We start from the raw sequence: 26,178 nt of genomic DNA, 5'->3' as shown, positions 1-26,178 counted from the left end.
GACTTTTCTGCAAACAAAAAAACTATATTATTATTATTATTATTATTATTATTATTATTATTATTATTATAAACAAGTATACTAATTTTTAAATTCATTATTATTAATATTTTTAATAATACATATAAATACACTTAAATAAAAATATATTAAAGAAATTATTTAAAGGTGAAGGTGGTGGTGATGGTAATGCTTTAAGCATTGAAATCACTGCTTATATGTCCTCACTATGTATATGATCATTTCACATTTCTCATTATTGTTTTCAATTCAAAATATTAATACTTAAAAATTTAAAAGAAGTTGCTTATTTGTAAAATTATGTATAAACAGTTTAAGATAAAAAGATTTCTCACTTTGTATATAAAATTTCTTAAGGTACAATGATTTCTTTTCAAATCCAATAGATCCACAATAAATATTTACATTGGTGGCCCATATCAAAATTCAAAAATATTAATTAAAATATCTTATTTAATAGAAAGTAATATGATTTATTTTGCTTTATCACACTATATCTGCTATGTTTCCAAAAAAAAAAACACAAGGATAAAGTAATGAAAAAGAGCAACACACATGTTGGTAATTCAAAAATACTTACACACAAGACATACACACATATCACATGCTCACTATTTGTAAACAATTTGAAAAATCTGTAGGTTCTTTTAAATTGTTAAATGTTAATATTCTGAATTAAAAACAATAATAACAAATGTGAAATGATCATATACAAAGTTAGAATATACAAAGAGACATACATGATTTCAAATCTTAAAACATTACCATCCGCTCAACCTTCACCTTTATAAAATATCTTTAATATTTTTTTAATTTAAATGTATTTATATGTATTATTAATAATATTAATAATAACAAATTTAAAAAATAGTATACTTATTTATATTTTTAATATAATAATAATAAAGTTTTTGTTTGCAGAAAAACCCTAATATTTTTTATTTTTGCAGAAAAGTCACAATATTTTGGGTTTATTTATGAAATAATCATAAATTAATTTGTTACCAGTTCCAACCAGTCGTCAAAATGCAAACTTTTACCGGTTTTTGGGATTTTTTCGTAAACAAAAACTAGTTTAAGACTAAAACATAAACCGAACTAAAATTTTATTTTAGAAGTTTATTGGAGATTTTTTTTTTTTTTTTTTTTTTTTTTTTTTTTTTTTTTAATGAGCAAAAGGTGTTCTATTTGAGATCCCGTGAGGGTATTTTGGTAAATAGATGCTTAGCTCGCACCTCTTTTGCTCCAAATATATATACATTTCCTCTGCAGCCCCACGATTTCATTCTCTCAATCCTCACTTTTTAGGGTTTTCGTAACCCTTTGCGACTCTTTATCGTTGCACCATTCGATGGCTGAGGAAGCACAGTATTCGTCCGGAGCGGACTACGCCACCACGAAACGCAAGTACGATGACTCAACTACACCACCTCCGCCTTCTTCCACCCGTCGAGCCACTGGATTTTCCGCTCCCATAATCCCTTCACAGTCTCCCGACTCCGCCCCGGCTTACAACAGCGTACCTCCACCCGTAGATGAGATCGAGCTGGCTAAACAGAGAGCGCAGGAGATCGCTGCTCGTCTCTTCAGCAGCGCCGAGGCCAAACGCCCGAAGTTCGATAATGGCGGAGGCGGCGGCGGCGGCGGATATGATTCCAATGATAGCAAGGGGTTCAGCTCTGGTCCTCCGGGTTCGATTCTTTGCTCTAATCTCATTTTTCATGTACCTTTCCGCTGTAGGGTTTGTGACTGTGGTTATTGCTTTGGTAACCTGGTCTTTATCTCTAGACGAGCATGTCATTTGAGTGAATTCGACTAAAGTTAGGTAATACTGAAAAATGAATCTTCTAATTGTTTCAGAGCAACTAGAAAGGGATTATTATAGGAGTAGGAGGAATTCTGTTTTATGATTACGTGGGTTGAATAAATTGTAACAAACAGTTTAGGTTTAATTTGTGCTTTCACTCACAGATACACGTGCATAAAATGTGTGAAGTACTTAGTGTGTATATGATGTGAAAACAGATGTGTTTTGTGGTTTGAAATCAATAATGATTTATATACGTCCTCAGATCACCTGTTTATGGTTTACTTTTCTGTAAGTGCAGATTATGGACAAAAGCCTTATTCGACCACTGCTGTATCTTCTGCTTATGGTTATGGCAACCCAAGTAAAAAGATCGACATCCCAAATGGAAGGGTAGGTGTGATAATTGGTAAAGGTGGGGAGACTATAAAATATCTTCAGATGCAATCTGGAGCAAAGATCCAAGTTACCAGAGACATGGATTCAGATCCTCATTCACTCACCCGAACTGTAGAGCTAACAGGTACTTCAGAATCAATAGCAAAGGCTGAGCAGTTGATTAAGGATGTGCTTGCTGAGGTATAGCTGATATCAACATGATATGCTTTCCATTTAGTTGTGACATGCTTTGACTAGCATGTATATATTTAGATGATCATAATTCTTGATTTTGTTATTCAGGCTGAGTCAGGAGGTTCTGGCATAGTTTCTAGAAGAATGCCTGGTGAGTCAGGGGGTGCTGAACAATTTGTGATGAAAGTACCTAACAACAAGGTATTTTATATTTAAAGCTGGTTTAAGTTTACTAGTCATTTGTTGCAACTGGTCTTTTAACTGTTCCATTTCTTGTTCATTCTTCTAGGTTGGTCTTATTATTGGTAAAGGGGGGGAGACCATAAAGAATATGCAAGCCAGTACAGGAGCTCGTATTCAGGTCTATTCAAGTTTCTCTGTTTTCTATGAGCCTTTCTTCTATATCGTGTTTTAAAGTCTCTCTTTTGAGGACTACACTTGACAAGAGAAATGATTATAGCTGAAAATATTATTATACCTGTTATCAGGTGATACCACTACACCCACCCCCTGGTGATACTTCAACAGAGAGGACAGTGCAGATAGATGGATCCAGTGAGCAGATTGAGGCTGCAAAACAGTTGGTTAATGAAGTAATCAGTGAGGTATGTGCAGTTTTACAAGGAGACCAAGCATCAGCTTGGTTTCAGAAACTGTATGCTAGATTGCACTTGCTTTTCAGTATACATAGCATCTTTATTCTTTCTTGGATAACATAGTATACTTTGATTGCTCAATATGTGAATCCAGTGGTTGCATGATTCAAAATAAAACTCTTTAAAATGGGGTTTTTTTAAGAACTTTCTGCTAATTTAGGACAAATTGGGTATCTTTTAGTTAAAGGTTCTTACACCTCCCATTTCTGCCCTTGTTATTTGGTCTGTTATTGTAGAATATATATATTTTGAGGTCATCTTATACCATAATCCATAAACTTGATAAATTGCCACCACCTGCTTCTATTCCCTGTATTCTACATGTACAATCTGAGGTTGCAGATTTCTGTTGGTGCTGCTCTTTGGAATGAACAGCTGTCTGAATGGTAAATGCATGCAGATACATATATTGCATAATGAAAAGAAGAGAGCATATTTGTATATTGGATTGGATTGCCTCTGCAGGGCTGTTGGAAGTTGGAACTTTGTCATCTATACTTACAGTTGTTAGAATCAACTGATGAGTGTGTCTTATTGGGGTTCTAACAATGAAATATATACATATATTTTACATAGCTGGTTATGAATATGATAAATCTAGGGTTTATATGGATATCTGATATAGTTATTAAGCATATAAAGGGTTTAAGGACTCGAATGTTATAGCTGTATATGTCTTGTTGTTGATATTGCTGTTAGGATGATTCAGTGGGTGTTGGGGTAGTTGGAGTTTTGGTGACACCAACTTGAAACTGGTATGGCTCTAAATCTCTTTCCAGAAGAACTGCAAATATATCATTGCTATAGAGATTTCTGCATGGTGTGCTAATATACATATTGATTGGGGTTTGATTGAGGATGATATTAATTGCCTAATTCCTAACACACACTATTTATAGGTGTTATTCACCGTTTTTATAAACCATAAGTATTTCTTTGGACAAGAATGATACACTGCTATCATATATTGTATAGTTTTTTTGCCTCCTTTTTTTTTTTTTTTGCTGTTGTTGTACCCATTCACTTCGAATAGGGAGAGGATGGTCTTCTTCTCACTTCTCTTCTGCTGGAGTAAGCTCGGTAATACCACCCGACCAGTACGGTATGTAGGCCACTAAACCCCGTCTTGATATATAATCATCAATCAATATTAATTAATGTGCTGTAAAAATAATAATAATAATATCTGTGCTACTTCTTACTTGTAATATGTAATTGCTTTCCATGCTTTTTTTTTTCTGCCTACCATATCTATATGAATGTATAAAATTACTAGTATATGCTCTGTTAATTAATTTTTACCATGCATGTTTATAAAAATGTTTTTTTGGCTAATTTGAGATTATGATGACTTTTATCATGCAGAATCGTCCGAGAAACTCAATGGGAAGCAGTGGAGGAGGATATTCACAGCAAGGCTACCAAGCTCGACCCCAGACAAACACCTGGGCCCCACCCGCACCCCAAATGCAACAACAAGGCTATGGTTACATGCAACCAGGTGCATACCCCGGTCAGCCCGCTCAATACTCCCAACCCCAATACGGCGGCTACCCTCGTTCAGGCGGATATGCCGCCAGCTGGGACCAGTCCGGTCAGCAAACTGCACCGGGAGCTGCTGCTGCGGGTGGTGCTGGTGGTGGTTATGATTACTACAACCAGCAACAAGCTCCCCAAACCCAACCACCCGGCGGCACCGTGGCGGCAGCAGACGGGTCTGGTTACGGGTACAGTCAGCAGGGTCAAGGTTACGGTCAAGATGGGTATGGTGGGTACTCGCAATCAGGTTATGCGCAAGGATATGATCAACAAGGGTATGGTAATCCAACAGCTGGATATAATGAAACCTCTGATGGTCAAACTGGTCAAACCGGTTCATATGGTGGACAAGGTGATACTACTGCTGCTCAAGCTCCACCACCTGCATCTGGAGCTCAATCTGGTTATGTTCAGCCTCCGCCGCCTGCTGCTGCTTCGTATGGTTCCTATGGGGCTCAGCCGCCTTCTGGATATGGTGGATATGGACAGAAGCCTCCTGTTACTCCACCGGCTTATGGGCAGCCGCCGCCACAGCAGTCTCCTAATGCTGCCCCACAAGGTGGTGGCTATGCCCAACCAGCTCCTTATAGTGGTTATGGGCAGGCGGATGCAAGCGGTCAACGTCCTCCTTATGGTGGTGCTGCTGCTGGGTATGGCCAAGCAGCATATGGGCAGCAGCCAGCAGCGGCAGCATATGGAGGCTCGTATGGCGGTGGTTACCCCCAGCAACCTCCTGCATATGCCGGCGATGCGGCTGCTCCGGCGACCCAAGCAAGTCAGGGTAGCAGTGGTGGTGGTGGTGCGGTTGCTAAAGCTTCACCTCAGCAGAGTTGATGATCAGGTAAGAAGAGTAGAATGTTGGTTATAATATTGTGGTAAGTGGTAACTCAGACGATCTTTTTTTTTTCCATGTTAATTGAATATTTTTGCATGTTTTTGTTGGATACTTGGATATTGCCCTTTTTAGACATTTCACATGTTCCATATTCCATATTGCAATGCTTGATACACTTTTCTTATTGTGATTGTGATTGTGATTTTCTAACATAATAATCATAATATGTATGAGTCATGTTTGGTGATTGTTTAAGTTAATTGTTGACATGTAACCTTGTTTTGCGACTTGTTTCCCCTTTTATGATCGATAATGGCATGGATTTTAGTGAATTCTTCAATTAAAGTCGAACACTTATTCAGAAAGCTCTTAGCTATGGAGGTAAGAAAATAATTATCGTAGATAGAATTTATATTATAAATTTGTGAGATTTGATTTAGAGCATCGATCAAGAATGAAATAGAGCCACGTGCTCGTCTGCATATCCAAAACATGAGTACAATAAAATTTACAATAAGGATAAAATTAGAAGGGTAATTAAGCGAAAGATCCCCAAGTAAATGTGACTAATAAAGTAAATTTACTTTGGGTGTCAAAAACTTTGGTGAAGAATTTCGGGGTGGCCATTTGATTCGAACTTGAAAAAAACCGGAACCGGTCCCAGATTAGAATGGGATTACATATTATCAGTGCATTAAACTTGATTTTGGAACTTAATGGTAAGGCTTATGACTATAATTATCATATAATAAAGTACATAATTTTAAAGCAAGTAAATACGAAATTATGAAATCATACATCTTATTCTACAAAACTCAACTACACAAAACTAAATAAAGCATCACAATTCACACACAATGCAAATGAATACAATGCACTCGTTCAAAAGCTTAGTGAGACAAATATGATTTGATAAGAACTTGGAAGATGTATATATTAACACTTATATTAGTTATATAATTATTTTTTTTTTTTTTTTTTTTTTTTTTTTTTTTTTTATTTTTTTTTTTTACAAATTATCAAATTACATAAGAAATGAGAAGATGTATATAATAATATTGACCTATTAGATTTATGTTTTTAACAGATTTAAAAGATTAACACTTGAAAAAAAATTCTTAAATTTTCATCATATGACGATATAAACTCATTCCAATGATTTAAGATCGAGACAAGATGGTGAATAGAATTGTTGATCTGATGTGTATCATTGCCATTCATACTTTTTAAAAATTCCGATGTAATACTTGTTACATAAGACGTGACTCAATATTGATACATGTTGTAATTCATATTACATGTATTAGATCGGGACTAAGACATATGTCAATAGTATAACACTTGTAAATTTTTGTATTAGATCGGGACTAAGCCGTATGTCAATAGTATAAAACTTGTAAATTTTTGTTGTATAACATTTGTAAATTTTTGTTCCATGCAAAAATAAAAAAAACTTGTAACTCACTATCAATCTTTTGTCTTTATAAAATATACAAATGACATCTTTAACAAATTATCAAACAGTTCTAAAAACTTGTCATATAACTTGGTTTAATTCCGTCACAACTCACACCTCTCACCATTCATCGGGGGGGGGGGGGGGGGGGGGACAACAAGTGAACTTCCACCTAACAGAAATAACAAAGGGATTAAATATGTGAATGGACAAAAATGAAGGGAACCATTTGTATAATTTAGCCTAGTATTAGAGAAAAAGAATCAGGGACCTTGTTGTCATTTACTACAAAAACAAGGGTGAAATTTGTTGGTATATAACCCTCATCCATGGACGCTCAAAACCCTTTTCACCACACTCTCGACCATCTCTGTAACTACACCAAATTTAAGAGCAAGGTAAATTGAATTTCTTTTCGTTTATTATATAGCATCTTCGATCAATTCCTAATCATATCGGATCTTATGTTTAATATATGTCATTTTGTTTTTTCTTTGTAATGGATGATTGTATGCGTAAAATGTATCATAGAATGTAAAACTATTCGTTTTTTTGGTGAACTAGATCCATATAGATCTTGGTTGAGACGGGGATATAAGTCATGTTATACTGTTAAATAACAAGCCTTTAGTTTTCCATTTGAAAATTCGTGCGCTTGAGAGTCCCTTATAATTAAATAAACCAAGATTTTACCATGAGTGCAATTTTAGAGAGACGCGAAAAGCGAATATTTGAAATACCTGTGAATATGTTCTTTAAAACCGTTTTTTTGATATCCAATTGGTAGGCAACTTCTTCGATCTTCTTAATTCATCATGCCTACGCTCAGTATTCCCATGGCTCTACATGTATGGTTAATTGGAAACTCATATAAGCATTTCTTCTGTTTTATTTCTATGGTATGATCGATTTGAGGATGTGGAGCTTAGGTCAAGTTGTATGGTTCATTTTACAGTGAGTATATTCATCTAGTTAAAATGGATGATTATGTGGATTAATTGTAATTCAAACACTCTTTATCTTTGAGCAACTTTATCTATGCTTTCCAATTGTAATCTTTTAGAATTAGTGAAAGCTAAACACTCCGAATTTCTTGATCCTTTATCTTACTGGCTATATACAACCATCGACGTCTCTTAATTTTTGATTGCAAGTTGCAACCTATGTTTAGCATTTTCTTTTATATGTTAAAATGATTTGATCCTTTTTATACACTATTATAATGCAGAAGTTATGGCATCAAGTTTGAATGTCTTACGTTCAAAGGTAGCTGAAGCCTCAAAGTTTTTGTCCAAGAATGGAAACACCTACTACAAACAAACACTAGAGCAAAAAAAGAAATACATTCAAGATCCACCAACTATAGAAAAATGTCAACAGTTATCAAATCAACTACCTTACACTCGTCTTGCCAGGTTCCCAACTTTCCCACAATATATATATATATATATATATATATATATATATATATATATATATATATATATATAGGGAAAGGATCAAATGAGAACACCTAAAAGGTTGAGAACGCGAGAACAAGTATATTCATTTGTGATTCCATGTATTCATTTGTGGAGAAATGATAAATTTTTACGCACAATCAAAATGAATATGCTTTTTCTCTTCAATTGAAATTAAAGACGTAAAAATTTATTATTTCTCCATAAATGAATACATGGAATCGCAAATGAATTACTTTGTTCTCGCGTTCTCAACCTTTTTTGTGTTCTCATTTGAACCTACTCCTATATATATATATATATATATATATATATATATATATATATATATATATATATATATATATATATATATATCTTGTTTTGTTTATGAACTAGGCAAAAATGCATAAATTCCCTCATCATACTGAATGTTCTGTTGATCAACACATGTCTTGTTGAATCAGTATTCCAAGTCGCCATGACGCATTCTGGAAAGAGCTTGAGTATGTGAAGCAACTGGTAAAGACAAAGAATGAGCTTAAAACTGAAGATATGGGAATTGCTGCTCTTTTTGGGTTTGAATGTTTTGCTTGGTATTGTGTTGGAGAGATTGTGGGAAGAGGATTTACTATTACTGGTTACTATGTTTAAATCCATTTCCTGCAATCAAGGTTAGCTTTTTTGCCTATGCTTTGCTTTTTCAGAATATAATAAGATAGCCTACTTAGAAATACAATTTTTCATATGTTACGAGACAACTTAGGGTCCATAATCATTGCCCAAATAAATTCAAAAGATTATTACTTTAATTTTTGAGGAGTGGAGCACATAATTTGTGTGTTTATATGTGTGCTTGTGTGAAAACGAAGGGCAATTTCATTGGCAACTACTACTTACATTTGTAATAACATTGTAATCTAGTTTTCTATGGATGTGACATGACACACGTTAAATGCTTATTGATGCAAAAATGTTTTATTTTATAATTTATGGAAGAAGTGGTTTTGGACACAAGTTGTACTTGTGTTACAATCGGTTAGATGAGCTCTATAGAATTTGGTTGTATATTTCGTATGAATAATCATTTTTCGCTTAAATTCCCCGCGGGGGGGGGGGGGGGGGGGGGGAGTAAAATATCATTGTATAAAGAAATATTTAACACTTTAACTAAAAGTAAAAGTGGAATTACAATAGTACTTGATAATAATAATTGTTGTTTTACTAAAAGGGCAAAATAATAATAATAATAATAATAATAATAATAATAATAATAATAATAATACTAAATATTTGAGATAAATGTAATTTTTTTTCCTAATGAAAATGAGATAAAAGGTAACCATGAATTTGCATCAAAAGAATTTGGTTGACCAATTGCCTCCATTTGGGACGCGATTGCTTGGTTCACATGGTTTGCAAGGTATTGTGTGAGTTTGGAGTTTTCTTTGCGCAGATATACTTATCCGAAAAAAAGATGTAAATCGAGCATCATAAGTACAAATGCTATGAAGTGACATTTTAAAGATAAAATCAAACCAAGGACAAACAACCAAAGGGACTAAATATGTGAATGGACAAAAATGATGGAAACCATTTGTATAATTTAGCGTAGCATTAGAGAAAAAGAATCATGAACCTTGTTGTAATTTATTAAAAAAACAAGGGTGAAATTCACTATCGACCATCTCTGTAACTGCACCAAATTTAAGAACAAGGTAAATTGAATTTCTATTCATTTTAATATAGCATCTTCGATCAATTCCTAATCATATTGGAGCTTACTTTGAGTATATTTCATTTCGTTTTTTCTTTTAATGGATGATTGTATGCATAAAATGTATCATAGACTGTAAATCAATTCATTTTTTGGGGGAATATTTGAAATACCTGCGAATGTATTCTTTAAAACCGTTCTTTTGATCGCCAATTGGTATGTAACTGCTTCGATCTTCTTAATTCATCATGCCTACGCTCAGTATTCCCATGGCTTTACATGTATGGTTAATTGGAAACTCATGTAAGAATGTATTATGTTTTATTTCTATGGTATGATCGATTTGTCGATAAGGAGCTTAGGTCAAGTTATATGGTTCATTTTTAGTGAGTTTATTTATCTATTGTTAAAATGGATGATTATGTTGATTAATTGTAACTCAAACACTCTTTATCTATGAGTAATTTTATCCACGCTTTCCAATTGTAATCTTCTAGAATTGGTGAAAGCTTAACACTTTTAATTTCTTGATCCTTTATCTTACTAGCTAAATACAACCATCGACGTCTTTTAATTTCAGATTGCATGTTGCAACCTATGTTTAGCATTTTCTTTTATATGTTCAAATGATTTGATCCTTTTTATACTCTATTATAATGTAGAAGTTATGGCATCAAAGTTGAATGTCTTACGTTTAAAGGCAGATGAAGCCTCAAAGTTTTTGTCCAAGAATGGAAACACCTACTACAAACAAACACTGGAGCAAAACAAGAAATATATTCAAGGTCAACAAACTATAGAAAAATGTTAGTAGTTATCAAATTAGCTACGTTACACTCGTCTTGCCAGGTTCCCAAATTTCCCACAATGTATGTATATCTTGTTTTCTTTATGAACTAGGCAAAAAGACATAAATGCCATCGTCACCCTGAATTATCTGTTGATGAAAACTTGTCTTGTTTAATCACTATTCCAAGTCGCTATGATGCATTCTGGAAAGAGCTTGAGTATGTGAAGCAACTGGTAAAGACAAGGCGTGAGCTTAAAACTGAAGATATGTGAATTGCTGCTCTTTTTGGGTTGGAATGTTTTGCTTGGTATTGTGCTGGAGAGATTGTGGGAAGAGGATTTACTATTACTGGTTACTATGTTTAAATCCATTTCCTGCAATCAAGGTTAACTTTTTTGCATATGCTTTGCTTTTTCATAATATAATAAGATACCCTATTGAGAAATATATTTTTTTCATATGTCATGTGACAACTTAAGGGCCATAATCACTGACCAAGTAAATTTAAAAGATTCTTACTTTATGTTTTGTGGTGTGGAGCACATATTGTGTGTGTTAATGTGTGTGAAAATGAAGGGCAATGTCATTGGTCGTTACTACTGACATCTGTAATAGCATTGTAACAAGAATCTAGTTTTTTCAGGATGTGACATGCCATTGGTTTAATGCTTATTGATGCAAACAATGTTTTCTTTTATAAGGATTTATGCAACAATTGGTTTTGGACACAAGTTGTGCTTATCTTAGAATCGGTTAGATGAGTTTTAGAAAACTTGGTTGTATATTTTGTTTGAAGAACCATTTTTTGCTTAAATTCCCGCGCGCGCGGGGGGGGGGGGGGGGGGGGGGGGGGAGTAAAATATCATTGTATAAACATATATTTAATATTTTAACTAAAAGTAAAAGTGGAATTACGATAGTACTTGATAATAATAATTGTTGTTTTATTAAAAAGGCAATAAAAATAAAATAAAATAAAATAATAAAAACAAATTAATAGTTAAGATCAATGTAATTTTTTTTCCAAAAGACAATGAGATAAAAGGTAACCATGAATTTGTATCAAAAGAATCTGGGGGAACACTTGCCTCCATTTGGAACTCGATTGCTTGGTTCACATGGTTTGCAAGGTATTGTGTGAGTTTGAGTTTTCTTTGGGCCGATATACATATCCGAAAAAAGAAGAAGTAAATCGACTTTTTAAAGATAAAATCAAACCAAGGACAAACAACCAAAAGCTTCTTATATCGATAAAATCCCATACAAAGTGAGATGATGGGAACTATAGAAATACCAAAGTGACTAAATATGCGAATGGACAGAAATGATGGGAAAATTTTGTATAATATAGCCTAGTATTAGAGAAAAAGAATCATGGACCTTGTTGTCATTTATTAAAAAAGTAAGGGTGAATTTTTTGGTATATAACCCTCATCCATGGACGCTCAGAACCCTTTTCACCACACTCTCGACCATCTTTGTAACTGTACCAAATTTAAGAACAAGGTAAATTGAGTTTTTTTTGTTTATTATATAGCATCTTTGATCAATTCCTAATATTATCGGATCTTACGTTCAATAAATGTCATTTCGTTTTTTCTTTGTAATGGATGATTGTATGCGTAAAATGTATCATTGATTGTAAAACTATTCGTTTATTTGGGGAATATTTGACATACATGCGAATGTATTCTTTAAAACCATTCTTTTGATCGCCAATTGGTATGCAACTATTTCGATATTCTTAATTCATCATTCCTACTCTCAGTATTCCCATGGCTGTACACGTTTGGTTAATTTGGAACTCATGTAAGAATTTCTTCTGTTTTATTTCTATGGTATGATCGATTTGAGGATGTGGAGCTTAGGTCAAGTTGTATGGTTCATTTTTCAGTGAGTATATTCATCTAGTTAAAATGGATGATTATGTGGATTAATTGTAATTCAAACACTCTTTATCTTTGAGCAACTTTATCTATGCTTTCCAATTGTAATCTTTTAGAATTAGTGAAAGTTAAACACTCCGAATTTCTTGATCCTTTATCTTACTGGCTATATACAACCATCGACGTCTCTTAATTTCTGATTGCAAGTTTCAACCTATGTTTAGCATTTTCTTTTGTATGTTCAAATGATTTGATCCTTTCTATACACTATTATAATGTAGAAGTTATGGCATCAAAGTTGAATGTCTTACGTTTAAAGGTAGCTGAAGCCTCAAAGTTTTTGTCCAAGAATGGAAACACGTACTACAAACAAATACTAGAGCAAAAAAAGAAATACATTCAAGATCCACCAACTATAGAAAAATGTCAACATTTATCAAATCAGCTACTTTACACTCGTCTTGCCAGGTTCCCAACTTTCCAACAATATATGTATATAACTAGAAAAAAAGACATAAATGCCCTCATCGTCCTGAATATTCTTTTGATGAACACTTGTCTTGTTGAATCAGTATTCCAAGTCGCTATGATGCATTCTGGAAAGAGCTTGAATATGTGAAGCAACTGGTAAAGACTAGGCATGAGTTTAAAACTGAAGATATGGGAATTGCTGCTCTTTTTGGGTTGGAATGTTTTGCTTGGTATTGTGCTGGAGAAATTGTGGGAAGAGGATTTACTATTACTGGTTACTATGCTTAAATCCATTTCCTGTAATCAAGGTTAGGTTTTTTGCCTATGCTTTGCTTTTTCAAGATATAATAAGATAGTCTACTTAAATATACATTTTTTCATATGTTATGTGACAACTTAGGGGCCATAATCACTACCCAAATAAATTCAAAAGTTACTTTAACTTTTTTGGTGTGGAGTACATAGTTTGTGTGTTTATGTGTGTGTGAAAATGAAAGGCAATGTCATTGGAAACTACTACTCACATCTGTAATAACATTGTAACCAGAATCTAGTTTTCTCAGGATGTGACATGACACTGGTTAAATGCTTATTGATTCAAACATTGTTTTCTTTTATAAGGATTTATGCAAGAAGCGGATTTGGACACAAGTTGTGTTTATGTTACAATCGGTTATATGAGTTTTATGAATTTTGGTTGTATATTTCGTTTGAAGAACCATCTTTTTGTTCAAATTCACGCGCGCACGTGCCGGGGGGGGGGGGGGGGGAAGTAATAGTACTTGATAAAAATATTTGTTGTTTTTCTAAAAAGGAAAAAAAATAAACAAATTAATATTTGAGATAAATGCAACTTTTTTTCCTAATGACAATGAGATAAAAGGTAACCATGAATTTGTATCAAAAGAATATGGGTGACCACATGCCTCCATTTGGGACACGATTCCTTGGATAGCGTAGTTTGCAAGGTATTTTGTGATTCTGAGTTTTCTTTGGGCCGGTATACTCAGTTGAAAAAAGAAGATGTAAATTGAGCATACATAAGTAAAAATGCTATGAAGTGACTTATTAAAGATAAAATCAAACCAAGGTAAAACAACCAAAAACTTCTTATATCGATTAAATTAACACAAAGTGAGATGATGAAACTTCCACCTAACAGAAATACCAAAGGGACTAAATATACGAATGGACAAAAATGATGGGAACCATTTGTATAATTTAGACTAGCATTAGAGAAAAAGAATTAGGCTGCTTGTTGTCATTTATTAGAAAAGTAAGGGTGAATTTTTTTGGTATATAACCCTAATCCTGAAGATATGGGAATTGCTGCTCTTTTTGGGTTGCAATGTTTTGCTTGGTATTGTGCTGGAGAGATTGTGGGAAGAGGATTTACTATTACTGGTTACTATGTTTACATCCATTTCCTGCAATCAAGGTTGCTTTTTGCCTATGATTTGCTTTTTCATGATATAATAAGATACCCTACTTAGAAATACAATTTTTCATATGTTATGTGATAACTTAGGGGCCATAATCACTGCCCAAATAAATTCAAAAAAAAAAAAAAAAAAAAATCAAAAGATTCTTACTTAAAGTCTTGTAGTGTGGAGCACATAGTTTGTATGTTTATGTGTGTGAAAATGAAGGGCAATGTCATTGGCAACAACTACTCACATCTGTAATAACATTGTAACTCGAATCTAGTTTTCTCAGAATGTGACATGACATTGGTTAAATGCTTATTGATGTAAACAATGTTTTCTTTTATAAGGATTTATACAATAAGTCGTTTTGAACACAAGTTGTGGTTATGTTACAATTGGTTAAATCTATAAAATTTGGTTGTATATTTCGTTTGAATAACCATTTTTCGCTTAAATTCGGATGGAAAAAGGTAAAATATCATTGTATAAACAAAGATTTAACTTATTAACTAAAAGTAAAAGTGGATTACAATAGTACTTGATAATAATAATTGTTGTTTTACTAAAAGGGCAAAACAAATAAAAATAGAAACAAATTAATATTTGAGATAAATTTAACTTTTTTTCCTAATGATAATAAGATAAAAAGTAACCATGACTTTGTATCAAAAGAATCTGGGTGACCACTTGCCTCCATTTGGGACACAGTTGCTTGGTTCGCATGGTTTGAAAGGTATTGTGTGAGTTTCGAGTTTTCTTTGGGCCGATAAACTTATCCAAAAAAGTAGATGTAAATCGAGCATACAGAAGTGAAAATGCTTTGAAGTGAGTTTTTAGAGATAAAATCAAACCAAGGACAAACAACCAAAAGCTTCGTATATTAAAATCACACAAAGTGAGATGAAAAAAAACAAAAACCCTAATGTTTTTCATGTGATTTGAGAGATTAGCCTATATCAAGGTTATTCAGGAAGACTCAAGGAGGTCTTGGCATAAAGTGACTTACTTCTCAAAACACCGCTCTCATTCCTGCTTATAATTGGGGTATCCGTATAAATACGATTTCCTTTGGGTAAAATGGATCCACTCATATCATCTGACCAGCTGCTATTCATGGGATGTCACGGTTGAGAGTGATATTGACATAAGATTAAAGATTTCATTATTTTATAGCTTGGTGATAGACGAACGATATTTTTTAGCCATGTTCTTGGTAAGTAGATCGACTTCACTCGTCTATTAGTTTTATTTTAGTGATTGCAGGTACTGTCTACCACCTATGGATAGAAAGAAATGATATTATCTTCTCTAATAAGAGAAAGATCATATGAAATGATGGTTAAGACTATTACTAATGATGTTCTTTTGAGACTTATGAGCCTTATTTTAAACCTATCCCCTAATGTCACTAAAGCTAAGGTCACTTGAAGACTTCCTTTGCGTGATGAAGTTATTGCCACAAAACACTCACTTTGACCCTTAGTCTAAATGTTTATCTCTTCCCTTCTCTTTATGCTTTATCTTTTATTTATGTTTTTTATGTTTCCTTATGTATATGCATTGGGATTGGCGCTTGTTTGGGCCTCATTGATTTTGTTTTCCTAGTTTTCTCCATGCTTATGGTTCCTATGGCTTGTAACATAGGCCCTCTCCTATCCACAACTGATGAGTACCTAACTTACTATTATATTGTTTTTTATTTATTAATAAAACTTTAATGGATGTAAAATTCCCATTTATAAAAAATATGTATTAGTGTTTTGTGTTTTAAACACAGAAATCATTAATTTACCCATTCAAACAAGTATAAGAAACATAAAATTTGTGTGACATTCAAACCTTATAAACCTGTATAAGACGCGTATAAGACATTAATTAATGTCTTTTTAAATGTTAGTTTTTGTTTCATGCATAACAATTTAATGTAAACGTATTTGTAAATTCATATAAATTGTGTTTTCATGTAATACGATTAAAAATGTGTTGTGTTTGTATCGTTCCACGCATTACACACATTTGTTGGATTTGGTGTCTAAGCCCATAACTATATCTGGGATGTAGTTGATTCAATAGTAGCATACACCTTTTGTGTTGCATTGACCAGTGCAATTTGATAGGATGGACTTTTGAGAATAAGCTTATTTGGGATTTATTAATATATTATGAGTATAATATATTAACCGAGAAATCATATTGTTTAATTAGTATTGATCAAGAATTAATTAGGAATTAATTTAGTGATCAAAAGAGACTGATTAAATATACGACAACTGATTAAGTAAATCAACGATTCTTATAGTGTGGGCCAATGATCCATGGTTAATTAGGATGGGGTAAACCAATATGATAGTCCATGAAGGTTTAACCCATGGAGCCTAAGTAATATTAAGGGTCATGGTTCATTAGCGTTTGCATGGATGAAACCCTAGGCTTTGTAAAACTATAAAAGCAAACCCCTAGAGCTAAAATCAGTTGCCCATTCATTCTAAGAGAGTGAGGATCGATTTTAAGCTAAATAGCTTATTATCTCAAGCCTCCTTTTGCATTTGGTGTTTGTGACACAATAGAGGCATCACACTTGAGGTGCTAAAGATTTCAAAGGCCAAGAACTACAATGTAACATCCCAAAATTCAAGCCCAAAAATTTCATTTTTGAATTAATAATTTTTAAAACATTTTACCATAGCATTATCAATAAAGCAACACATTACAAAATCATAATATTGTGTCCCAAACTATGACATCAAAATAATGAAAATCATAGTGCAATCCCAGAAAATCCGATGTGGAATCATGTGTGTGTGTGATGCGATGGTACGCCGCTGACTCCTTCCCCTTAGACGAAGAGGTACCTGAAACCAAAACAAAAACCGTAAGCACAAAGCTTAGTGAGCTCCCCCATCATACCACATACCATACAATATCATCGGTATCTATCAACCGGTAATCATTATCGGTATCTTTCAACTGGTAACTTCCATCGGTATCTTTTAAATGGTAATAATCATCAGTATCTTTCAACTGGTAACTGGGGACTATTCCACCCCCTACCACTAGCATACAACATCAATATATAAACATACAATCAGGCATATCCGAGTACTGACCTACCCTTCGGTCCTAAGGACCACTGTCAGGGAAACTGATCCCTACTATACACATAACATATCATACAGATAAATCTCATAACCAAGGCACATAACCAGACCAAGATAATTATCACAAAGACAATCATCTCTTTAATATTCCTCTTTGGTGGGCTGACATTGTGGCCTTAGACCCACCCCTACTGGAAGGTAACTCACCTCATACGAGTAGCTGTTGATAATCTGTGTGGGAAACCTCTGTCTGCTACTGCTCCGGAAATCCTCCGGCTATAATCCATACAAAACACTCAGTCAGAATCTGATATCTACTCTTAGGTTAAAATGACTATTTTACTCCCAACCAAGTCCAAGTCAAAGTTAACTTCTAGTTGACCTGAATCGTCGAGTTGGGTCGTGAACTCATCGAGTCCCTACCATTCACTCGTCCTTATCCATGACTCGACTCGTCGAGTTTGGCAACGACTCGACGAGTTCCCCTTCTTTACGAACATCAATGAACCTTCATCCGACTCGCCTAGTTGTATGAAAAACTCATCGAGTTCACCTTCATCTGATGAACAAGTCCTGACCTTGACTCGCCGAGTTGTATGAACAACTCGTTGAGTTCATCTTCAAACATAATAAGATTGCCTTGGACTCACCGAGTCTGTTCTAGCACTCTTCGAGTCCCTTGAACTCCAAGTCTAAAACTAAGTCCAATGCGTTGGGTCACTCCTTATGTCCTGCTACAACCCTTATAACACCCAACTGAGTTCCTTTGACCCTCAACAGATATGAGACTCAAAGCATTGGACTTGTCGAGCCCCAAGAACAGACTCGTCGAGTCGATAACGTCCACACCCTAAATCCTCGATTTCTGATGTACAACACTTGTGCAAATAATAGATCCAATCCCTTATGCTCGATCTAGCATGTAAAGTTATGAACTTTACGTGCATGCATGGGACTTTTGAGCCAAAAAATCTCTAAAATGGCTCTCTTGTTGCATGGGGCCTTCCTTGGGTGCAAAAGCAACCCAAATCTGCCTTGTGACTCTTCCCAAGTGCTAGATCCGAAGTCTTGACCCCCAACCATGTTTGTAAATCATGGTTGGTCACCTCATATGGCTTAAAAGCCCTAAATCTTCCCCAAAAAGGTATCTAACAAACAAGCAAGCAAGGTACATACTTTATACCTTTCAAAGACTGCAAATGATGAACCAAACTCGGATCCTTTAGTTTCCTCTTGATCCTTCTTTGCTCTTCCTTCTTCCTTGAGGTCAAAACCCACAAAAATCACTCAAAAGCCTTAGTTCTTGCACCAAAAAACTTAGGGTTTTCTATGGAGAGTCTTTGGAAGCAATAGGGACGAGCGGTGGCTGAAAGAGATGATTAAATACGGTGCAAACCCTCAGATTAGGGTTTTGTCTACTCAGAGCCTACTCGTCGAGTCTGGCCGCCGACTTGACGAGTCTGTCACTTAAGTCCCGTGTCCAAAACCACTCCCACTTGACGAGTTGGGCCGTTAACTCGCCGAGACCCAGGCCAAAAATGAAAAATACAACAAAAATAAATTACATACCAGGAACCGAGTGCTACATATAAGCTACATAAGAGGTATTCATCTAACTTGTTTTTTATGTTGTATATCCTCTGTTGTATACTAGTTAGGATGTATTCTTTGGAAAATTGAAATTGCATGTATAATTAGAAAAAACATAGATCCAAAGCATCTAGGGTTGCATGTGCACCATAGGAGTGTTATAGTGCTTAAAACCCAACAGTGGTATCAGAGAGTAAGATTGGTTTCTAATATATTTGATGCTTGGTTAATTTTGAAAGCTGAAAAAATCGATTTTATAGCCTCTGACTAATGAACTCGCTGAGTCCATGAACTGAATCGATGAGTTCACTCATTAAAAGGGCAACTCGACGAGTCCAGTTCATGTACTCATTGAGTAGAGGCTTTTGGTTGCAGAATTTCGAGTTTTTGGCCAGAATTTGATTAGTATCATTACTACAAACTATTTTGTAATCATAAAAAACGTGTTTTCTGATTTGGTAATGATGATCCACTTCGAATTAGAGGACAATTGTCAAATTTTAAGATAATAAATTAATTATTTGTATTATTTGATATGAATTGCCTTGCTATATGAGTTAGATTAGATTAATGGTATATTATTTGATAATGTTGTTAGTTAAAATTTATCTAAGTTGTTCTTGAAGTGAGTTTTGTAACTTGTCCTCAATGTATATGAAGAGTCTCATTCATGAACATCAAAACTTATAAGTTATGGAAACCAAAAGTTTTGAAAGTTAGAAAATTTGCCCTCAAGTTTTGGAATTTGTAAAGTCTCACTAATGAAACATTTAATTTGAAACCTTAGAATTTTAAAAGTTTAAAATTCAACCCTTATACTATTATAATTTTATAAGTTTAAATATATATATATATATAGTGTATGTATAAGACAAGTCAGTCTTACTGTTAGTAGGCCTCATTCACGAAGCCGGTCTATAAGGGGGGGGGTATAAGGTTACTGCCTATAAAAAGGTGGTTTAATGGGTGTCTACTCTCACCCACCGCTTCCTTGACTGGTGGAGGGTCGTTAGCCGAACTGGTAGGATAGGACATTAATTCTCTTTAAAAGTATAATGATAATTATGAGGTACCTAAATGTTTTATTAAATTCCCAATCTTAGTTACTTTAGGAAAAATGTGAACATGGGGCTATTCCATGAAATTGCACTTTGCACCTTGTGAAGTCGTTAGTGGAGCGTGTGTGGTTAACCGGTATACTAATATGGGACTAACAAGGGTGGAAAAGGGTAGTTTGATGTTAATCATAGATCAATGGAGAATGTGTTGTTAGCTGACACATTGATTTGGTGATTTGTAACATTAAGGGGTTGTTTGTTTTTTGTGTGAAGATATGCGCAACCACTTTTGTTTGCGCCGCGCAGACATATGCCCTCGCAGATTGTTTGTGCGAGGTCTTCCTGGCGAGGTCTTCCTGGCGCAGACATGGGCCACTATCTTCAAAGGTCTTCAGACCTCATTTTAACCTAAACAAAAAAAACATGGGTCACCGTGCAGTTTCTTTTTTTTTTTTGTTAAAAATGTATTTTCAATGTTTATGATATGAAATTAAGTTTAAAAATTCAATTTATTTTAACAGCCCACAGACGTTAAAAACAAACAGTCTTCTTATTGCATACTGCAGACATTTAGTCCACTTCTTCTGCCGCAGAGGCTTGCAGATGTGGTCCGCAGACTGTAGACATTTTGACTTCAAAAAAACAAACAACACCTAAGAGTACCAAGTACATTTACATGGCTATTCACACCTTGTTTGTGATCCTCGGTATCCCAGTCACAAACTTGAAGGGCACAATCGAGATTTAAACATGCCATTGAAAAGTTCAATGAATCTCAAAAGAATCAAGGAATTTCAGTACAATTAAAACTTAATAATCAATTTCGTTTTTCATGGTAGAAATTGGTAAATCATCATTTACCTACGTTCAAGTTTTTGCAATTGGATTACGACATCCCTCTTCCGAATTGTAAAATATTGTGTTGGGTCCCAGCCTTAATATTTCGTTTGGGTGTTATATTAAGGATTCTCATCTAATCTAAACTTTTTTCTTTTTCCTTTCAGATGTCTATCCCAAACAATGCTTCAGGCTCCAACCCTTCTAGCTCATTCTCCCTCATGAACTTAGTTGGGAGAACTATCGTCAATGGGTCAAACTTTAACGATTGGATAAGAAACATTCGTATGGTCATTCGCTACGAGGAAAAAGAATATGTCATCAACAAAGAGCTGAAGGATATTGATGAACAAAATGCTACTCCCAAACAAATTGAGGAATACAGGGTTCATGAGAGGAATACGACAAAGTTGTCGTGTATTATGATTACTACCATGACTGCTGAGCTTCAAAAGTCCTATGATGACTTCTGTCCTTACGAAATGCACCAATATTTGATGGAAAAGTACCATCAAAGTGCTTGGCAGGAAAGGTATGAGATCATTGCCTCCATGAGCACAACCAAAATGATGGATGGAGAGTCCATGACGACCCACTTGCAAAATATGCAGAGATATATGGACCGCTTGCTGAAGTTGAATGTGAACTTTGATGAAGAGTTGGCCATTGAGTTCATCCTAAATTCTTTTCCTTCTTGTTATGATCAGTTCCGTATGACCTATCATATGATCAAGGAGGAGGTCACTCTTAGCAAGCTCCAAGGCCTTCTAAGAACTGCATAAAGCAACTTGAAAGGCAAGTCAGTTGTACTTACTCCTACTACTGTTGCCCCTGTTCTGGGAATTGGACATGGGAAAGGGAAGAATAAGAAGGCTCCTTTTAAGAGCTGCAAGGGAAAGTCTCTTGATGGACCCTCTTCTAGTGGGACCAAAGCTGGTTCTGCTAATCCCTCTACCAATCCAAAGGAATCAGAGTGCTTCCATTGTCATGAAAAAGTGCATTGGAAATGAAGTTGCTCCAAATACTTGCAGAACATTAAGGATGGGAAGATAAAGCCCACTTTCGCAGGTATTTACACTATTCTTTCTAATAACTCATCACATGCTAATTCTTGGGTCCTTGATACAGGTTGTGGATTTCACATTTGTTATGATTTGCAGGGACTAAAGGGAAGTTAGGATGTGGAGCACGGGAAGATAAACTTAATCATGGGAAATACAAAAATGTCGGATGTCACCAGTTTTTTCTTTATTTCTTAGTAGTGGGTTAGAATTAGAATTGAATAATTGTTGTTACTTGTTGGATATGGTGAGAAATATTATTTCCTTTCATAGTTTGTATAAACAATGTTTTACCTTTTCTTTCAATAATGAAAGTGGTAGTATTAGTGCTTATTATAATGGTAAATTTTATTTTGAAACATTACCTTGTAATGGTATATATGAAACTGTGATGGTTGTAAATAACCTAAGAAATAATGTGTTGAATATTGATTTGTACAAAGTTTTGGACAAGGCATGGTTATGGCATTGTCATCTTGGACATGTCAACAAGAAGCACATGGCCCAACTCCAAAAGGATGAAGTCTTGGAGTCAATCGAATTGAAATCGGATGGCACTTGCGAATCTTGTTTGCTTGGAAAGATGACCAAGTCACCCTGCACTGGTACTTGTGAAATGGGTGAAGGTCTGTTGGACCTCATACACACTGATGTGTGTAGATCCTTCAGAACCGCCACAAAGATGCTAACCGCTTCTATGTGACTTCTACTGATGATTACAACACATATGGCTATATCTACTTAATCAAGCATAAGTCAGAAACCTTTGAAAAGTTCAAAAAGTTTAAGCATGAAGTGGAGAATCAATTGGGCAGGAAGATAAATATGCTTCGATCTGATCGAGGTGGTGAGTATCTTAGTATCGAGTTCTTAGACTATATTATGGAATGTGGAATTGTTTCACAATTGACGCCAACTAGGACACCGTAGTTGAATGGTGTGGCTGAGAGGTGCAATCAAACCTTGTTAGACATGGTTCGTTCCATGATGAGTCGAGTTTCTTTACCAATCTCATTATGGGGGTATGCCTTAGAGACTTCCACCCATATCCTTAATCTAGTCCCTACTAAGAAGGTTGCCAAAACACCTCACAAGATGTGAAAATGGAAGGTTCCCTCGTTAGATCACATCAAAGTTTGGGGTTTCAAGGCTTTCGTGAGATGCAAGACTCACAAAAAGCTCAAACCTCGTAGTGAACAATGTATTTTTATCGGCTATCTATAGAATTCCTTTGGATATCTCTTCTATAGACTGGGTGACAATGTTGTCTTCGTTGCTAGGATAGGGGTTTTCCGAGAGAGAGAACTTATATGCCAAGAGGACAGTGGGAGGCAAATTGACCCTGAAGAGCTTCAAGAGTTAAGTGATGAAGGAACCTGAAACACTAGCGCTCAACTCAAGGACGAAACTCCTGTTGAACCAATTGACGAGTCTATACCTCTGAGACGTTCCGGTAGAGTTAGTGTTCCACTTGTGTTATATGGTTTTCATATAACAACTGAAGGTGATACATTTATCAGTGATAGTACATTGGTAAATCTATATGAACCTAAAAACTACAAGGAAGCCATGGTAGGCCCCGAGTCTGCTAAATGGAAAGAGGCAATGGAAAGCAAGATTCAGTCCATGTATGACAATCAAGTTTGGAACTTGGTTGACAATATATTGGGTTGTAAGACAGTCAGGTGCAAATGAATCTTCAAGAAAAAGACTGGCATGGATGGGAAAGTACACACATATAAGGCATGATTGGTTGCGAAGGGCTTTACTCAAACTCAGGGAGTTGAATATGATGAGACCTTCTGACTAGTAGCGAAGATTAAATCTATAGGGTTATGTTAGCCATAACTGCATTTCATGATTACGAAATATGGCAAAGGGATGTCAAAACCGTTTTCCTTAATGGAAAGTTGGATGAAGATGTTTACATGTGTCAGCTAGAGGGTTTTTTCAATGCAAAGTATCCTAATAGAGTGTGTAATCTTGAGAAATCCATTTATGGATTGAAACAATCATCTTGCAGATGGAATCTTTGTTTCGATGAGAAAGTTAAAGAGCTTGTATTTTCAAGAAGCGAAGATGAGTCATGCGTATATGTCAAAGCTAGTGGGAGTATAGTAAGCTTTCTGGTGTTGTATGTGGATGACATAATTCTCATAGGAAATGGCATCCTAACCTTGCAAAAAATTAAGTCCTGACTTGGGAAGTGTTTCTCATGAAAGACTTTAGAGAAGCTGTCTATATTATAGGGATAAGGATATTGAAAAAGGAGTAAAAGACTAATAGGACTTAGTCAAAGTACCTACTTTGACAAGGTGTTGAAGTGTTTCAGCATGGAGGACTCCAAGAAAGGTAACTTACCTATCCAAAGCAATACCAAACTGAGTAAGACTCAGAGTCCAAGTACAAAGGTTGAGATAGCAGAGATGAGTCGAGTACCATATGCTTTCATAGTTGGCTCGATCATGTATGCTATGACTTGTACTCACCCTGATGTGGCCTTTGCTTTGAGCTTGGTCAGTAGATATCAAGGGAATCCTAGTAAAGCTCACTGGATTGCAGTATAGAACATTCTTAAGTACCCACGGAGGACTAAGGACTGAGTTCTTACCCTCGGTGGGAGTGATGACTTGAGAGTGATAGGGTATTGTGACGCCAGTTTTCAGACCGAAAGAGATAATTTGTGCTCTTAGTCAGGCTGGGTGTTTACCCTAAATGGAGGAGCTATAACATGGAAGAGTTCCAAACAGAAGACTGTAGTTGGTTTAACATGTGAATTAGAGTACATAGCAGCAAGCGAAGCATCGGAAGAGGCGATATGGTTGAAAAACTTCATTGGAGACCTTGGAGTTGTACCATCCATAAAGGAGCCTATGGAAGTTTTATTTGGTAATGAAGGGGCGGTTTCCTTAACCAAGGAACCCAGAGATCATGGGAGATCCAGACATATCGATAGAAAGTGCCACTTCATAAGACATCAAGTAGAAGGACACCTCGTTGTGAAGAGGATATTGTCAGAGGACAACCCAACAGATCCCCTTACAAATGGACTGAGTAGGGTTAGGTAGTTGCAGATTGCAAGAGGCATTGGGCTAATAGATTATATTAGTTTTAGTGATTAGATAAATATTTAGAAACTTGTAATAGCTAGGTTGTAATTGACATTGACGATTAAATAAAAGGAGTTTTATTTATAACTAAAGTTAATATCTTTTGTCAATTATTTACTATTGTTTCACTTTTTCATGTTTTGACTTCCAGAATAATAAGATTATTCAAACTATCCACAATCGATCAACTTTGGAAGTTGGTTATGAGGTTAGACTGTCATGAGTTGGATTGTAGATTGTCTGAGGTGTTAGACATAGCAAAAGTTTGTTACGCCATTCATGAGTGCTCGGGAAATAATATTTGAGTATTGGATTAAAACCATGCTCACATGAATCACTTCATGGAATTTATCACGAGTGATTGTGAGACGATAATATCATATAGTCTTCAAACCAAGATATATGAGTTGTTGACTACGAGTTGGTTGTGCATTGATGATATGGAAACGCATTAGTAACTTGATGTTATAAAACATATCGTTGTGCGTGATTTAGCGAGTAGTTAGTACACACATATAATATCGAAGTTTATCTATTCCTTTTATCCTAAGATGATTAAAAGCAATATCTTAGGGACCTCGATGATTTGTTCTGACTTATGTGTCGGGCCCGGTCGAAACTAAATTGATGTGTTCAATTATGTTCTATGCCAAACAAATCGAAAATCAGGAAACAAATTGTAGGAAACTAAGTATGAATATGTTCCATGTATTTTTCCGCATGATATCTTGAAGAACATAGTAATATATGATCCCTTATCTAAAGGACGCATCACTGACTAGGTCAGAGTTTGACAGAGGCTTTTGA

The 26,178-nt window shown here is 35.1% G+C and overlaps 3 protein-coding genes across 4 annotated transcripts; all 3 read left to right on the top strand.

The window, feature by feature from the left end:
* Positions 1–1,297: 1,297 nt before the first annotated feature.
* LOC144999940 (KH domain-containing protein) lies at positions 1,298–5,615 on the top strand. Its single transcript, XM_078959086.1, has 6 exons — positions 1,298–1,712; positions 2,130–2,407; positions 2,510–2,602; positions 2,691–2,762; positions 2,890–3,006; positions 4,423–5,615. Exons 1-6 carry the CDS (start codon positions 1,373–1,375, stop codon positions 5,428–5,430), a joined length of 1,908 nt encoding a protein of 635 aa, XP_078815212.1. The 5' UTR covers positions 1,298–1,372; the 3' UTR covers positions 5,431–5,615.
* Positions 5,616–8,120: 2,505 nt separating this feature from the next.
* LOC145002319 (uncharacterized) lies at positions 8,121–8,980 on the top strand. The gene is made up of 2 exons (XM_078961616.1): positions 8,121–8,302; positions 8,794–8,980. The coding sequence occupies exons 1-2, from the start codon at positions 8,121–8,123 to the stop codon at positions 8,978–8,980; spliced, it is 369 nt and encodes a 122-aa protein (XP_078817742.1).
* Positions 8,981–12,300: 3,320 nt separating this feature from the next.
* Positions 12,301–13,594, top strand: LOC145002038 (uncharacterized). Of its 2 annotated transcripts, none has more exons than XM_078961349.1 (3): positions 12,301–12,339; positions 13,001–13,187; positions 13,292–13,594. In XM_078961349.1, the coding sequence occupies exons 2-3, from the start codon at positions 13,006–13,008 to the stop codon at positions 13,476–13,478; spliced, it is 369 nt and encodes a 122-aa protein (XP_078817475.1). In that variant the 5' UTR covers positions 12,301–12,339; positions 13,001–13,005; the 3' UTR covers positions 13,479–13,594. The 2 variants fall into 2 exon arrangements, with proteins under 2 accessions (XP_078817475.1, XP_078817476.1); XM_078961350.1 differs by lacking the exon at positions 12,301–12,339 and adding an exon at positions 12,576–12,642.
* The last annotated feature ends 12,584 nt before the right edge of the window (positions 13,595–26,178 follow it).

The sequence above is a fragment of the Lactuca saligna genome, chromosome 6 (genome assembly GCF_052625555.1).
Source record: "Lactuca saligna cultivar CGN05327 chromosome 6, ASM5262555v1, whole genome shotgun sequence".
NCBI classification, from domain to species: Eukaryota; Viridiplantae; Streptophyta; class Magnoliopsida; order Asterales; family Asteraceae; genus Lactuca; species Lactuca saligna.
Note: the sequence above shows the minus strand (reverse complement) of the source record. Positions and strands in the feature narration are given on the sequence as shown.

Coding starts and splice junctions, on each gene's coding strand:
- LOC144999940 (XM_078959086.1), top strand. CDS start 1,373: ATGGCTGAGGAAGCACAGTATTCGTCCGGAGCGGACTACGCCACCACG. Junction 2,603..2,690: donor TGAAAGTACCTAACAACAAG/GTATTTTATATT, acceptor TCATTCTTCTAG/GTTGGTCTTATTATTGGTAA. Junction 2,763..2,889: donor GTACAGGAGCTCGTATTCAG/GTCTATTCAAGT, acceptor ACCTGTTATCAG/GTGATACCACTACACCCACC.
- LOC145002319 (XM_078961616.1), top strand. CDS start 8,121: ATGGCATCAAGTTTGAATGTCTTACGTTCAAAGGTAGCTGAAGCCTCA. Junction 8,303..8,793: donor CCTTACACTCGTCTTGCCAG/GTTCCCAACTTT, acceptor TTGTTGAATCAG/TATTCCAAGTCGCCATGACG.
- LOC145002038 (XM_078961349.1), top strand. CDS start 13,006: ATGGCATCAAAGTTGAATGTCTTACGTTTAAAGGTAGCTGAAGCCTCA. Junction 13,188..13,291: donor CTTTACACTCGTCTTGCCAG/GTTCCCAACTTT, acceptor TTGTTGAATCAG/TATTCCAAGTCGCTATGATG.